General features: G+C 37.3%; 1 protein-coding gene across 1 annotated transcript in view; it reads right to left on the bottom strand.

The window, feature by feature from the left end:
- LOC132112948 (protein Daple) overlaps positions 1-15,421 on the bottom strand; it is a 66,205-nt gene that overhangs the window by 26,189 nt on the left and 24,595 nt on the right. Inside the window, exons 4-12 of the mRNA XM_059520712.1 lie at positions 8,294-8,363; positions 4,728-4,786; positions 3,111-3,194; positions 2,878-3,018; positions 2,577-2,764; positions 2,284-2,365; positions 2,008-2,166; positions 1,549-1,695; positions 919-1,063 (exon numbers count right to left, since the gene is read on the bottom strand). Coding sequence (XP_059376695.1) covers positions 919-1,063; positions 1,549-1,695; positions 2,008-2,166; positions 2,284-2,365; positions 2,577-2,764; positions 2,878-3,018; positions 3,111-3,194; positions 4,728-4,786; positions 8,294-8,363 — 1,075 coding nt within the window. The remainder of the gene's footprint in view (positions 1-918; positions 1,064-1,548; positions 1,696-2,007; positions 2,167-2,283; positions 2,366-2,576; positions 2,765-2,877; positions 3,019-3,110; positions 3,195-4,727; positions 4,787-8,293; positions 8,364-15,421) is intronic.

Here is a 15,421-nt window from a genome sequence, read left to right as displayed (position 1 = left end):
TAACTGCATGAGTAAGAATGGTGACTTTAAAGCAAGAATGGGAGAGAAGGGCGGGGTGAACAGTAGCTCATTATCATTTAAAGGGACATGCACTGAAATGGGTCACTGTGAACAGAGCAATTTTTGACAAGATAAAAAGGGTATTTTAACCAATGTTATGTTATATACTTTTCATGAAGACCCTAAAGAATCATACCATCTTGTGGAAAATGGGCATCCGATGTCCTTTATTTAAAGAGTAGTCAACATCTAAAGTGGATCAAAAAAGTTAATCAAAGTTATCCTAAGACAAGAGCTTTTGGTTTTAGGTTTCAGGACAACTTTGATGAAAGGTTTTAATCCACTTTAAATGTTGACTAATGTATTTTGCATATATTTGTATTGCATTTCTGTAGTTAGAATTTATACTCATTTGAGATTTGAGTAGTCTGAGTGGCAAACATCCAGCAGAAAGATGCTGAGTCACCTGTGCATTAACATATAAACAATACGTATACACACCTAACGGCTTACAAACAGCCTGAGGGTAGAGATATTTCAGCAACCAGTTTTCTCAAGTCAACACAGATTTCGTGCTAATCAACTCCGAAAGTTTCCCATTTGTGCCTGCTTAATGTTTTTAGAAACTTCACGTTCAAAAGCTTTATTAGTAGCAAATTAGCATTTGTTCACTTTGCATGAACAAAACGGCAAATATCTGTTGGCAATATATTTGCATTGGGATGAGTTCTTAAAAAAGCAACAAACAGAAAATAGGCCATCAGCACATGACCCAAATTGAACTCTTTATTCTGTGTTTTCTAAGGCAGTCTGTGTTGGGTTAGCGTTAAAAACACAAATTCTAAGTTCAAGATTAAAGAGACTGTCTCAAAAGATTTTAAACTGAGCTTCTGTCTGAAAGCACTGTGGTGAACTCACCCTCATTGACCTCATTGTTCTTGGACAATTGCTCAAGTTCCCAGCCAAGGTGAGCAGACTCATTCATGCTTTGTTTCTGAGAGATCTCCAGTAACATGTTCTCTTCCAGCAACTCCTCTAGACGTTTCTTATCACTGTCCCTGTCCTAAACCCCAAACAAAACAGGAAAAATCATATTCTTAGTGCTGGGAAAGAGTACTCATTCAGAGATTCAATGTGACGCTTTCTCAAATGATTCAGCTTCTAAAAAATTATTTTGAAAAAGTTTGGTAAAGTTGGTGGTCAATGTGAACGACCTATTTTTAGTTTTAGTTTGTTTAAACTAAAATAAGTCAGCATGACATTACATAATGCATGTTTCAGCCCACAGTTGACGGAACAATGGCATTCCTGTGGTCAGTTCCAAAGAACCATAATGTATCAAGTATCAAAGCTACAAACCACATACATTGGAAATGAATCAACTAGGTCTACAGCATGATTTATTGCCCCAACATTACAAAACAGTAAGATTTATCAAGGATTGTTTCGTTATCACATTGTGAATCAAAACCAATTTAATTTGTTAGGTGCATAAAGATGAACATTTTCTACACAGACATCTCCAAAATAATTTCAATTAACACTTACAATTTCCATATCATGCAGTTTAGAGCGCAGCTGAAGGTTCTCTTTTTCTAGTTCGTGTAGCTTGTCACAGCGCCCCCTGGCCCCAGCAAGCTGCTCCTCCAGCATGGACTTTGTCTCCAGCAAGGTCATATTGTCCTCTCTTAGCTCCTGTGCACAAAAGAGAGACAGAAGAAAAAAAATGAAGGGATGGACAAAAAGAAAAGATCAAAAAGGATAGAGAAGATGATGACAGGAGACTGTAGTCAGTAACATCTCAGGGCCTCAGCGGACACCTGAGGCTTTATATCTGAGAAATAAAAGTTGCAGGAGCTCTCAGCATGCAGCTGTACATCAGTCCCCTCATGAAGAAACCAACCCTTCTAATTTTTTCCAGGTAATGTCAAAGATGTCCGGCTCTGTTTTTTATACAATGCTGAAGTCATTAAAATGGAAATGCAATATAGGTTGGAGAGACGTTACCTCTATGCGTGTCTTGTAGAAATGGACATCATTTAGCTTCTCTTTGAAGCGAGCCAGTTCAGTTTCCAGCCGATCCACTTTTCCAGCACGCTCCCTCAGAGCATCCACCTCATCACGGTACGCCCGCACTGAACGTGCCTCTGCCAGCAACTGCGTGTTCTACTCACACACAAACACAACAGATGATAGTTTTCCGAAGCTCAGTAAAGTGTTTCCCTGTTTGAGTAAACCTTGTGAAGAGTGAATGTAAGAAAACAAAGATTCTTGATGTGATACCTCCTGCTTGAGTTTCTGGATCTCTGCATCCATGCGCTCAATCTCGTTCTTGCCATCAATCAACTGCTCGGTCTTCTCCTCCCTGTAGAGAGCAAAGACTTACAACACTGGTACGCTGCACTAGTGGATGACCATATTTGGGATTTTTTTTTTTCAGTCAATAAGAGTCAGAAGTGGGAATTTTATTTTGACAGCTCTGAGGCTGTCAGTGAAGGTAGCTATCCCAATGAAGTTTGAAACCTGAATAAAGACAAGGTAAAACTAAAAGTAGAAACTGTAGAGAACACACTCACAACTCTTGGCGGGAGCGCCGGAGTTTGGCCTTTGTGTCAGCCAGCTCCACAGCTAAATGCTGTCGATCTTCTTTAGACAGTAGTGTGACAGGGGATAGTGATGTGTACTCAGGGCTAGGAAAGCCCAAGAGACTGGAAGGCTGCTGGGACTGAAGATAGTCTCTCTCCTGGGTCAGCTCTATGATCAGCTAATGACACAAAACAGACGTGTCAGCATCCAATCAGTAATGATCTATGGCTTGAGGAAGTTTAGTACTACTTCCTAACAAAAGATTATTGCTGTTGTTGATGATCAGCAAACCTCAGCAGACTCATCTCGCTCATCTATGAGTTTGCGTAGGTGAAAGGCCATGGTCCGAGACAGAGGGTCCAACTGCTCAGCAGGAATCTCCCCAACTTCCATCCACTGCAGATCCAGAACATTCTCGTGGTTGTGAGTTACCTGCAATCACGAGGGATTTTGCACCTCAAATACAAGTTCTAGTAACTGTATGTGATATACTTAAGTTATTGGGCGAAATCAGGGAAGCTCACTTCTTGAATGTGCGTCACGATGGCGGCTTGTGTTTCAATGTCAAGCAGCTTGATCTTCTCAATCATTTCTTCTTTACGATCACACTGTTGGGAGAAATAAAGAGAATGAGGAAAAGTGGAAGGGATGGAAAGAGAAGGGGAAAGGTATGAGGAGAGGAAAGAAAAGGGAAAAAGAAAGGGGAAGAGGATGAGGAAAGAACCAGAAAAGGAAAAGGAAGGGCAGGCATGGGAAAAGGAAGCAGAATTAATTAAATGGGAGGAGGAAGAAAGAAGGGAAAGGGAAAGAGGAAAAAGAAGAGTAAGGGAAAGTATTGAAAACGGGAAAGTTGAAGGAACAGAAAAGTATAGAGGAAGAGGAAGGAACCGGAAAAGGAAGAGGAAAGCATTGAAAAGGTAGGATAAAGAGAATGACGTGAATAAGGAGAAAGAGGAGGAAGGAAAGAATGGAAAAGGGGAAAGCAAAGAGGAAGAGGAAGTGGAAGGAACAAGAAAAGGAAGATGAAAGAATTAAGAAGGGAGGATTAAGAAAGAAGGAAAGGAAAAGAGGAGAAAAAAGGGGAAGGGAAAGCATGGAAAAGGGAAAAGTAGAAGGAATAGAAAAGCAAACAGGAAGAGGAAGGGAAATTTAAAGGGAAGAGAAAGAGATAAGAAAAGGAAAGGAAAGGGAAAGGAAATGGGAGAAGAATACATGGGGAAAGGGAAAGGAAAAGGGAAGAGGAAGGAAGCAGAAAGGGAAGTAGGATGAAGATGAGGAAAAGATAGATAAAAGGAAAGGATGGGAAAGGATAAGGTAAAAGAACAAAAAAGTGAAGAGGAAGCAGAAGGGGGAGAGGAAATTGGAAATTGTAAGGGAAGAGGAAAGGATAGGAAAAAGAAAGGCAAAGATGAATTGTAAAAGTAAAGGGAAGAGGAAAAATAAGCAGAGTATAGTTACAGTTTAAGACTACCACAGATGTTGCACAATCCATATCACAAAGAAATAACTATTTTGGGTTTTAATGAAATCAACATTGCCCCTGAATTCATTAGTATGCCTTAATGGTGATTAGTCAACTAAACTGCCGGTACAGACGAAAGAGTGGGAATTAAATCAGAGATTGAGCCCCTCTTTGAATAAAAGATTGCCGGAGATACTTTCAAACGGAATAAAGACTGAGTTGTGTGCCTCGTGACTGGAATACTGTGAGAGGAAGCTATGGGGCAGGATTAGACCAGCTCAAAGAGACTCTGAACTGAAAGAAAATCAACAGGCAAATGTTACGCTGTGAAGTTTAAGGCTCTAAATCACTGTGAGCTGTATATTATCTATTCACAGAAAAGGAATAAAACAGCTAGCGATGGGGCTAAAATGTAAAAGAAACAGGACTGTGCAGAACTGACACGTGAGGAACAATCTCCGGGAAAAGGAGGAGACATAAAAAACATCTTAGCAAATCTAACCCAATAATCTGCGCTGACTTCTTGGAGACATATATTGATGAATGCTTTATTTTGTAGCATAATGAGCGCATGTTCATTTTTCTCTGGAAAAGCAGAGGCATGCCCAGGCATGGATATGATTTCCTGCAGTGGTGTTAAAATGTGGGCTGGGGAACTCTGCTAGTTCAATCAGTTTACCTGAACAGCGCAGCCCAGTATCAGCAACAGCAGTCTCTTCACCTCCTCCATGCTTTTACCTGAGGGAATCAAATGGTTAGAAATCGCAAGAACTGAAAATATGATACTATAAATAAAATGACAGAATAATTTAAAAAAAGCATTAAGTTTAGCTGAAAAACAGGAAGTGGATACAAAAACTTAAGCAGACACCACTAGTGAAGACAGACATCTGTTATGGTCCCACATTCCTAAATGACAACCCTGTTTACATATTACTTGATATTTATTGTTGCTATTGATAGCTAAAAATAAAACTGTTCATGTTAACAGGAATAAAACAAATAAAATAAATAACAAAAACATCTAATATTTACTTAAACTTAAATAAAAATTACAAATGTTGTCTGGGCAACTCATATTTTATAATAAAGGTTTAAGTACTAAAATGACTAAAACTAAAGCAAAATAAAAATAAAACCAAATAGAAACAACTGTTAAAAAAAAAAAACTACTAAAAAAGGGGAAAAAAGGCCAATAGCAAAATTTATAAAGAATGTTTTACAACTTAATGAAAACACAAAATATAAAAATAAAAGCTAAACTAAAATATTTATAAATATTATGATAGTATATAAATAATACTAAAACAACAATGATCGGTTTATTATTAAAACTGAGATAGCAGATTTTGGAACCAAAATCAAAATGTGGGCATCAATCCAACTCTTAATGCTTAATGATAATTTTACAGTTGTATCAATAATCTTATAAGTTATGGTATTTTGGAGGAAACTATGTTTACCATGGTATAAGAGAACTGTATAAAATAGGTTTTTTTTTCGGTCAAACCTCACAGCTAAAGGGTCAGTGTCATCACTGTTTAAATAATGCTCTAACAGATAGAATATTAACAAAATATTGAATTTCACCTGAACCATACACCTAGAAGAGAGGATTTCAGAAAGATATTCTCTTTCTTCAATCATTAAATTAAACAAGCCTTCACATGGAGGCAGTGTATTCTTCTATATCTTCTATAAAACGGAGGACACCATTACAAAGCAAACCAACTCTTTCACAATTACACAAACCCTATAAGACAACGTTATTTTTGATTACTTATTTGAAGCTTGTGTCTGTGTGTTGGTGAGTTTGTTTATGTCTGGCAGACTAATAAATACTCTGGAGAGAATGGATTGGGTGTGGGGGTGCCGTCGCCCTAGCGATCGTTTGTTGCTCAAAGCCTCCCCACCCTACAGCATACCCCCTTTTACACACACATCAGAGGAGCAGCCGTGGGGAAAACACTCTATTGTCCATTACCAGTGAAGCTTAATGTAAAACCATACAAGAGAATGTAACGTTGCACAGGTGACACAAGAGAAGAAGCAAACAAAACCCATCCTGAAACATGTAAAGCCTTACTGACATCTGTGAAGGGGAAATAAATTCATAATAAAGACAGTTTTTCCTGACAACATTACTTCCTAGCATTTCATGGCCAGAATGTGGTCACAAGTAGCCTACTGACCAAATATGTGCTGACATAAACTAATACAGCTCTCAGGAGAAACACAGAATCTCAGACTGTTTTGATAACCTATCACAAGCCGAATAAAGTCACCATAGATATCATAAAGGTTATTTTGGTATATGCAGAAGCATTATAACTCATCAACCATGAGCAGAGAAGAAAACCTTGTCTATGCACATTTATAAATGTCAGAATCACACCTCAGTATAGCAAAGGCCTGTTATCCATGTATTTTGGAGTAGATGTGCAGAAGTGTCAGGATTACCTAATATGAAAGCAATTTAAAACGAAACCTTTCAGTAAAAAGAGAAGTTTAGTATAACTCCATCAAATTTTAAACAACTAACATTTGGCCATTCTGAAATTTATCAGCTAACAACATTGAATTTAGTGTGTTAAAATCAGCATTTCTTTAACTTTACCTATTTTATTACTTGATACTGAAAGCAAGCATTCCAGCATTCTACACAGTCACATTTTTTGTATAATGACTCAAGAAACTATATAATTGATTGATTTCCCCAGAGATGATTTGACATAGCTGTACTCTACTGTCAACAGCAGGATCTAAAGTCAGCGCTCAGGCATTGGCTTGGTCCCATAAAGCTTCCTCCAGCCTTTCTCCTTTCCTCCTGCCATTACAAGGTCCCCAACATGCATTTCCTTCCCTGAACCCTGTCTGCACACCCCGTATAGGAAGGGTGTTTATGAAGGCTGGAGTGTGTGTGTGTGTGTGTGTGTGTGTGTGTGTGTGTGTGTGTGTGTGTGTGTGTGTGTGTGTGTCTGTGTGAGAGAGGTTATGAATGTGGAGGTTTGTTCAGCAGGATGTACGTTTTGCTTTGGGGCACAGATAACGTAGTAGTAGGTGATTTATAGTGACTATAGTGAAGATAACGACTATAAGTCGCACTTTTTTTCATACTTTGGCTGGTCCTGCGACTTATAGTCCGGTGCGACTTATTTATCAAAATTAATTTGACATGAACCGAGAGAAATGAACCAAGAGAAATGAACCAAGAGAAAACATTACCGTCTACAGCCGCGAGAGGGCGCTCTATGCTGCTCTGTGCTCCTGTAGTCTACACTGAAACCATAGAGCACCCTCTCGCGGCTGTAGACGGTAATGTTTTCTCTTGGTTCTAAATAAATGCGACTTACAGTCCAGTGCGACTTATATATGTTTTTTCCTCATCATGACGTATTTTTGGACTGATGCGACTTATACTCAGGTGCGACTTATAGTCTGAAAAATAGGGTATGCTGAAAGTATGGTGATTCTACTGAATGAGTGTTGTCTCATATATGCGTGTAAAAAATTACCAATGATAAGAAGCTATGAATAGCTGATGTTAACTTTTATTATACATTAATACAATTATTCTCTAAACAAAAACCATGTAGTTTTTTTTTTCTTGATCCACTTCTTTTCAATTTCTTCTTGCGCGTTTTGATGAAAACATATTATATGAAAGTAAAAGTATTCATTTTCTTATGACATTCTGTCTCCAGGTTATGCATCAACCCTGTTACTATCATATTTCCATCTTTTAAAACAGTGAACTATTTAATAAATAAAAAACATTTTTGTCATAAAGGCATCATCACCTTTTCAACAAGCAAATACTTCAAGGCTCTTTATTATGTCTTGTTAGGTTTTTCAAGGGAATAATCTTAAAATGTCAACCCTGTTACCATGCTTTTGTTAGTTAAGAATTGAAAACTGGATTTTCTAAAAAAAAAAAAAAAAAAAAAAAAAAAATTGTTCAATTATTTTTCTAAAAAGAACTTTACATATTGTTTTAATCTTTTACACCTAATTAAAGTATAATACCATCAACCCTGTTAGCTTTATGAAGGTATACAGAACATGTATTCCAGTTTTATTTTATTTTTTTTGAACAAATTATTTAAATTTAGCTTGAGATGGCAGAGTGCATTTTCATAACACATTACATGTCTGAGAGAATTAAAATTTTCACTTAAAGTTCTGTGGAAAAACACCTGTTTTGTAGATTGATCTAGTGGCTTATTTACAATACATGAGCAATACCTGATAATGGGTCCTTGGCGATGGCCAGCACATTGGGCAGGTTCATGAGGATGAGCTGCTGAAGATGCTCCTGAGAGAACACAGAAAACATGCACACTGTAAACAGGTAGACCACTGTGATGGCACCCTAAACATTTGACCCATGTAAAAAGACAACAGTGAGAGGCGAAGATGGCATGGTTCAAGATTCAGCCAGCCTGGGAGATGGACAGGTGTCAGTATTTGGGGCAAGGACCTAAAACAGAGTCACTGCTAATGTAGGAACAGGAAACTCCTACTTACAATTAGACAGGCAGGAAATCAAACGTGAAATGGGAAACATAAGCAGTCCCAAACATGGCATGTATTGGGTGGGAAACATCAAATTCCAGTATACAGGCAAAATATGAGCTAGGTTTGCCCATGTACAATTGGACTTGACTTCAGGCACAATGGCCTCTAGGGTAACTAAGCACTAAAGTGCAGAGGTGGAAAGTAACGAATTACATTTACTCGCGTTACTGTAATTGAGTAGCTTTTTTGTGTACTAATACTTTTTAAAGTAATTTTTTAAATCTGTAATTTTACTTTTACTTAAGTATATTTTGTTTAAAGTATTGTACTTCGCTACATTTTAAAACACATTAATTACGGAGTAAAAAAAAAAAAAAAAAAAAAAAAAATCGCTCCCTGGAAACTACGTCAGTAAATAATGGGCAGGAGGGCAAACTGGCGCTAAAATCACAAGAAAGATGCAGACGATCAAAACAGGCGTTAGTGGTGCAGACACCGCTGAAAACGAAACCCCGTCATATTCTGAAGTTGAACTCGAAGGAAATGAAGTGAACCCCTGGCCATATGTATGCTCTATTATGCAGTGTAAGCTGTACTTGCCTAGGAAGACCAAACTAGCAGCTTATAAAATCTCGACGAGACATCCACTCTTCGCAAGAATGTAGAGGTAAGCTAAATAATTGCATCGTTGCATTGGTGGTTAAAATGAAGCTTTGACATTTTAGCAAGAGGTTTTGCACAAATTAGCCAAAAAGACAGTGGTGAGGAGTGTGCTATATATATCGTCTGCGATGATAATATATTTTTTGTTTTAATGATGTGCGCACGCATTTATAGTGCGTTCTTTCACTGTGTGATTCAGTCTCCTAAAATGCATTTAGAATGATCACAAAATTGAAGATATAGGGGCAGAAAATTCACATATTTATATAATTTCATATATTTAATCAAAATCACACAAAGAATGCCGTCTTTTCCTCCAAAAATCATCATGAATATATACGTACATATATATAACAGTTCAGTAAACAACTTAATTAAGAGACTTGCGTTTTAGACACCATATTGCCTTTTTTAGCTCTATTTCTACAACAGAAAATAATTCCAAACACAGCCACCAAAGCACAGTTTTGCGTCTCTGAGCAACGTGACAGTGTTTCGTTCCTGAATGAATCAACCGTTTAAATGATTCGGTTCAATCGCAATGACTCACTTATTAACAGTGACTTGCTGACACATACTGGCCATTTTAATTTCACATTTAAAGTATCTTTTGATTTTTTTTTATAATTAATTTCTTATCATTTCAAATGAGTATTCAACATTTTATGTCTTGTATATCAAAACATTATTCATGCGTAACTGCAGGTTAAATGCATTCTTGTCCTGCACTAAACAGTGTAATACATCTAAATGCCACTTCCAATGAATCTTCTGCATTTCCTCTGCATTAAAAGATGAGTTTGTTGATACTGATTTGCCTGGTAACAGCCCAAATGTTTTATTATTCTAAATAACGGATTCCTTTAATTAAAAACAACTAGTTTGAGATTAATAGACCTATCCCAGGGGTGTCAAACTCAGTTCCTGGAGGGCCATAGCCCTGCAGAGTTTAGTTCTAACCCTGCTCCAGCACACATATCATGTAGTTTTCAAATAAACCTAAATGATTAGATTAGCTGGATCAGGTGTGTTTAATTAGGGTTAAATCTAAACTGTGCAGGACTGTGGCCCTCCAGGAACTGAGTTTGACACCCTTGGCCTGTCCCATTTTTGATTCCCTCCCACTGACTACGTTTAAATGCAGCCAATAACCCGTTCAAAATCGGGATATTAGCAATAACCCGGTTGCGCACGGCCATGTAAACACCGGCAAAAACCCGGATATGCTCATATCCCGGTTTTTGAAAACCGGGATATTATACCTGGGGTACCCCTTTTCTAACCCGAATATTTGGTCTTGTAAACGCGTTTCGGCATATCCCCATCAAAATGTGTGTTCTGCGCATGTTCTATTCGCAATGAATCTTGGTCTTTTGAGTAGAGACGGCACATAAAAAACCCCCGCGTGCAGTATAGAGGCACAGTAGTGTCAAGTGCTGCTAGTGGATCAGTACCAGCGCCAAAGCGCAAACAAAGACTATCGCTATCTGCCCCAAACTATTCATTATCCGCCTGCTGCTGCTGTTGTTGTTGTCTTTGGATACAGGAAGAAGAATCGGAAATGACGCATATTGCGTCTTGTTGTCCGTACGTCCAGACGCTAACCTTGCGTCGCCGTTTACATCGGGATTGGTAACTCTCTCTGCTTACGCATGTAAACGGGTTATCCCGAATGTTTCAGAAACCCAAATAGTGACCTTAACCCGACCATAACCCGAATTTTAACAGCATGTAAACGTAGTCATTGTTAAAATGTAAAAAGTAATTTTTACTCCGAGTAAATTTTAAATGAGCTACTTTTTACTTTTACTAGAGTAGATTTTTAGACTGGTACTTTTACTTGTACTTAAGTTAAATTTCATTAATGTAATGGTAATTTTACTTGAGTAGAATATTTTTGTACTCTTTCCACCTCTGCTAAAGTACACAAAGGACAAGACCAAACAGGTCGTTGACCAAACCCTTCATTCCAAAATACACTTAGATAAGAGCACTGAAATCACTGACAGAATTACATACTTGACCTATTGTTTCTGTGCAACTGACAAGAAACTATTTTTCGGAAACATTTCTGAAAGCAAGCTTTTCTTCGACATAAAACATTACCTTTTTTTTTTTTTTTTTTTTACAAATTACATTAGTTGTATATTACATAAATTTTCCTACTATTCAAGATTTAAGTTTTAAAACCCATGTAGAGTCAATTTTTTTCTTTTCATTCCATTGTTGTTCTTCTGGCTGTTTTTGAATGAAAAAAATCTTGCGTAAACCAGCCTGATTATATAGGCCCAATTAGACAGGCAGCCTGTCAATCTTTAAAATTTCAATCTTTAAAATACGTAGTTCTGCACATCCCTTGCTTAAAAAAAAAAACGAAGCATTGCTGTAAGCAAATGGACACACTCTCACCCAAAAAGATGGCTACACAGCTAATGAGAAAGTGTGCTATCCCATTTGGCATCATCAATCCCGGACCCCCTGCTGAAAACTCCATCTCCTTCTCAGAGGAGTGACTCCCAGGGGAGGTCTTTGTGTGCAGAGACCAACGGAGACCCTCATCCAGTATAATAGAGCCAGCCCAGCTGAGAGCAGGGCCAGACCACACTGCCTTTGTCAAAACAGAGGCCTGCAAGCATTCCTTTCTTCACTGCTGTCTTCTCACACATGCTCTTTCACAAACACTGAGAATACTTCAGAAGTACCAAACCCAAAATTCTCTTTTATGTTCTACTTCGTCCACAAGTATGTAGAGTGCTTCAGCCACTTTCAATACATCGATATCAATTTTTTTCTAGTGATAAACAGGTTAACTGGCTGATGAACCCCTTGAATTGTTATGAGATTCATGAGAACTTCTATCTTCTGATATTATGGACATCATAATAGGTACAAACCATCTTCATGCTTCATTTAAATATATGCAAGCAGAAATGATATTTGTAAACTACGATAGAGACATTTTCAGAGAATAGTGGCTTAAATTAAGAAGACTTTGAATAATCAGTAGCTAGTCTGCTAGTTTTGTCAATATAAACGATTCTTTTTTTAAAAGATGTTAACCGAGCAATATTACAATTCTGTAAAATTTTCGTTTAAATAAAAAAATATAATCCGTTATTTAAATGACACTGTAATTTGTAATATTAAATTATTAGTATCAATAAGTTAATATTACATTAATATTAATATGAACTATTAACTTTTGAAGAATTAGAAGACAGGTGATGGCAGGTAATCTAAGAAAAACACTAAAAATATGGACATGAGCATATAATATTAAATATAAAATACTGGACAATAAATATATCCAACATCAAATGATACTAAAATACCAAAATATTTCCAATGTTGCACAAAAAACAATATTGTACCAATATAACTTCCTTACGGTGTGGTCATATTAGCAAAAAATTTGTGAAATTTGTCATTTACTTTCGGCAAAATATTGTGGGCAATTTTTTTATTTTTATTTTGTATTTTATTTTATTTCATAAATCACTTTCAAACCAAGCAACTTTCTGTTCAACATTGGTTGGAAATGAGCAGCATCAACATTCTGCTAAACTTCTCTTTTTAATGTATACAAAAGAAATAAAGTCATACGGGTTTGTAGTAATATTTGGGTAAGAGTTTTCCTTTTTGGTGAACTACTCCAGAAAGACCACTTCTGAGATAACTAATGGAACAAGCAAAGCACTCTGGGAAGAAACCTAAGTGTTTATGACTGACAGCCAGTCTGCTGTGTATAATTACAGAAATGAGCACGTTTCAACCTGAGAGGGGGAAATTTCTCTTTACGGTGTTTGATTCTACAGCTGCACGGCGATGGGGCGTGTACAGTAGTGTCACGTTAAGCATTCTCTTCATAAACACCTCATTCTTTAATTGCCAGTTAACCTGATCATTTCTGCGCTGCTAAATTCACCAGGCTAATTACTAAATTTGAGTCATATGCAAGATGAGTAGGCTTCCGTGCCAGCATTAGTATCTGGTTTCAGCTGGGGATGGAAAAAGCGATGATGAAGGATCAGTTAACACTTCTTGTCTGACAGAGACGGGCTTAGGGAACTTAAGGTGCCTACACCATTTCAGATACATTACAACTATAGAAACTACCATAAAAACACAACAAAACAGGGAAGAATTGTTGCATGAAATGTAATGTCAACACAAAATAACTTTTCATCATAGCAGATAATAAGACAACACCGGCCTGGGCCTGCAATTGCATCATTACAGAGAACTACCTGCCAAAGTAAATTATTGATGGGCATGTGTCCATATCACAATGCCATCTAGGCATTTGTTAAAAGACTCCCATATTCTCTCTAAAGCCTTTTGAAAACAAAATGACTATTAAAGGAACATAACAATTTTATAAGATGGAGGAAACTCCATCTTAGCCAATATTGATTTCACAACGAAGAAATATGGGAGTGTTGGTTTTGCCGGCCTCCTAAACCTCACTCAGTATTCAAGTGGCATTTTCCACTGTAAAATCAGGACAAGAGAGGTAACCTCAGCATTACGCCACAGGAACATCCACAAAAAATGGTGGTTTGGCATGTGTCTCATGAAGTCATTGTGCAACTGGTCAGAATAGAAACATTCCTGAGGTCATTTCCTCTGTTGCTGTGTGGAACAATGCCTGAACGGTAAAGTAGGACAGGAGATCTCTGGCTCTGGGGCTGTTTTCACTGAGGTACACACTGGTATCTGCCCAACCCCTGCTGGGTTCAGCATTACAGGCCAGTGCGGTCAACACACGATCATTGGTCAACACACGATCGTTATCTATATACTGGAAGCGAGGCAAATCAGTCTAAACAACATGAGAATAAAATTAACCTCATTTACTTTCTGAATATATGTTCTTGCTCTTATTGTCCATGTTTCATCAGTGCATGTTATTTTACAGAAAAATAAATATAGGCTACGCCTACATTCTACATCATCCGCTGGATGCCACTCTCTAATGAACGTGCATACAACAGTTAGCAAGAGATTATGGTCACAAGTTTTAAACATGAATATTTCCATATTTCTTGCACAAATGCATTGATTCACTTCAGTAGGCCTTCATAAAACCTCAGAGCCATGTGGAAAACGTTTATGATGGATGGATGCATTTTTAAGTGCTTCAAAATCTCAACCTCTATTCACTGACATTATAAAGACTGGAAGAGTCAGGCCATTTTTTTTTATGTAACACCGATTGGATTCGTCTGAAAGAGGAAAGTCATATACACCTAGGATGGCTTGAGGGTAAATAAATCATGAGGTAATTTTCACAGCAGTGATGGAGCTCATTTTTGGGTGAACTGTCCCATTACGTTTTATGCATACACTACTGTACAAAGGGTTGGAGTTATGATTATTTTAAGAAACTGATCATTTTATTCAGCAGAAATGCATTAAATTGCTCAAAAATGACAGTCAAAACTTTTATAAGGAATCAATTTAAAATAAGTACTGCTCTTTTTAACTTTCTATTCTATTCTGTGAAGAGACATTTTCTCTAAGCATCAGCATAAGAGAATGATTACTGAAGGATCATGTGACACTGAAGGCTGGTGTAATGATGCTAAAAATTTAGATTTATTAACAAAGAAATCAGGCCTCATTTAAATATCATTATGTATAAAAAATTTCCCTTTGTAAAAAAATGGCTGTGTGTATCTTAGAGTAATTATCAAAAATATTTGACGTTTAGTGCAATTCTTAAAAGGACTGTATTGATGAATAAACAAAGATAAAGAGAGCTCTTCATCTGAGATGAAAGGATGGAAGAAGAAAAGGGCTGTGGGGGGGGGAGACAGCAAAGGGACTGCTCTCCAGTAGTAATAATCAATAGCACAGCAGTGATGGAGCTCTGGCGTCAACAAACTACTGCCAATCACGCTTCTACTGACCTCTGTGGAGCAGCAAAGCTTAGTGCCTCAAAGAACATCAAGCTTCATTAACAGATTCTCGTCTGCTGAATTAGACCATATCAGATGTTATTTTGGATTAAAAAAATTCAAGTAAATATTTGGATTGATGGTATAAATTCAGAGCAAAATGATCATTAGGGTTTATCACAACACAAACATGACTAGAATAGGCCAAGCTCAGATGAATAGAGGTGAGTAACAGTATTTAGTGCCATTGTGTTCCATTCTGAGATTGCAGCCAACACAGAGACAGGAATGA

This window comes from Carassius carassius, chromosome 32 (genome assembly GCF_963082965.1).
Source record: "Carassius carassius chromosome 32, fCarCar2.1, whole genome shotgun sequence".
NCBI classification, from domain to species: Eukaryota; Metazoa; Chordata; class Actinopteri; order Cypriniformes; family Cyprinidae; genus Carassius; species Carassius carassius.
Note: the sequence above shows the minus strand (reverse complement) of the source record. Positions and strands in the feature narration are given on the sequence as shown.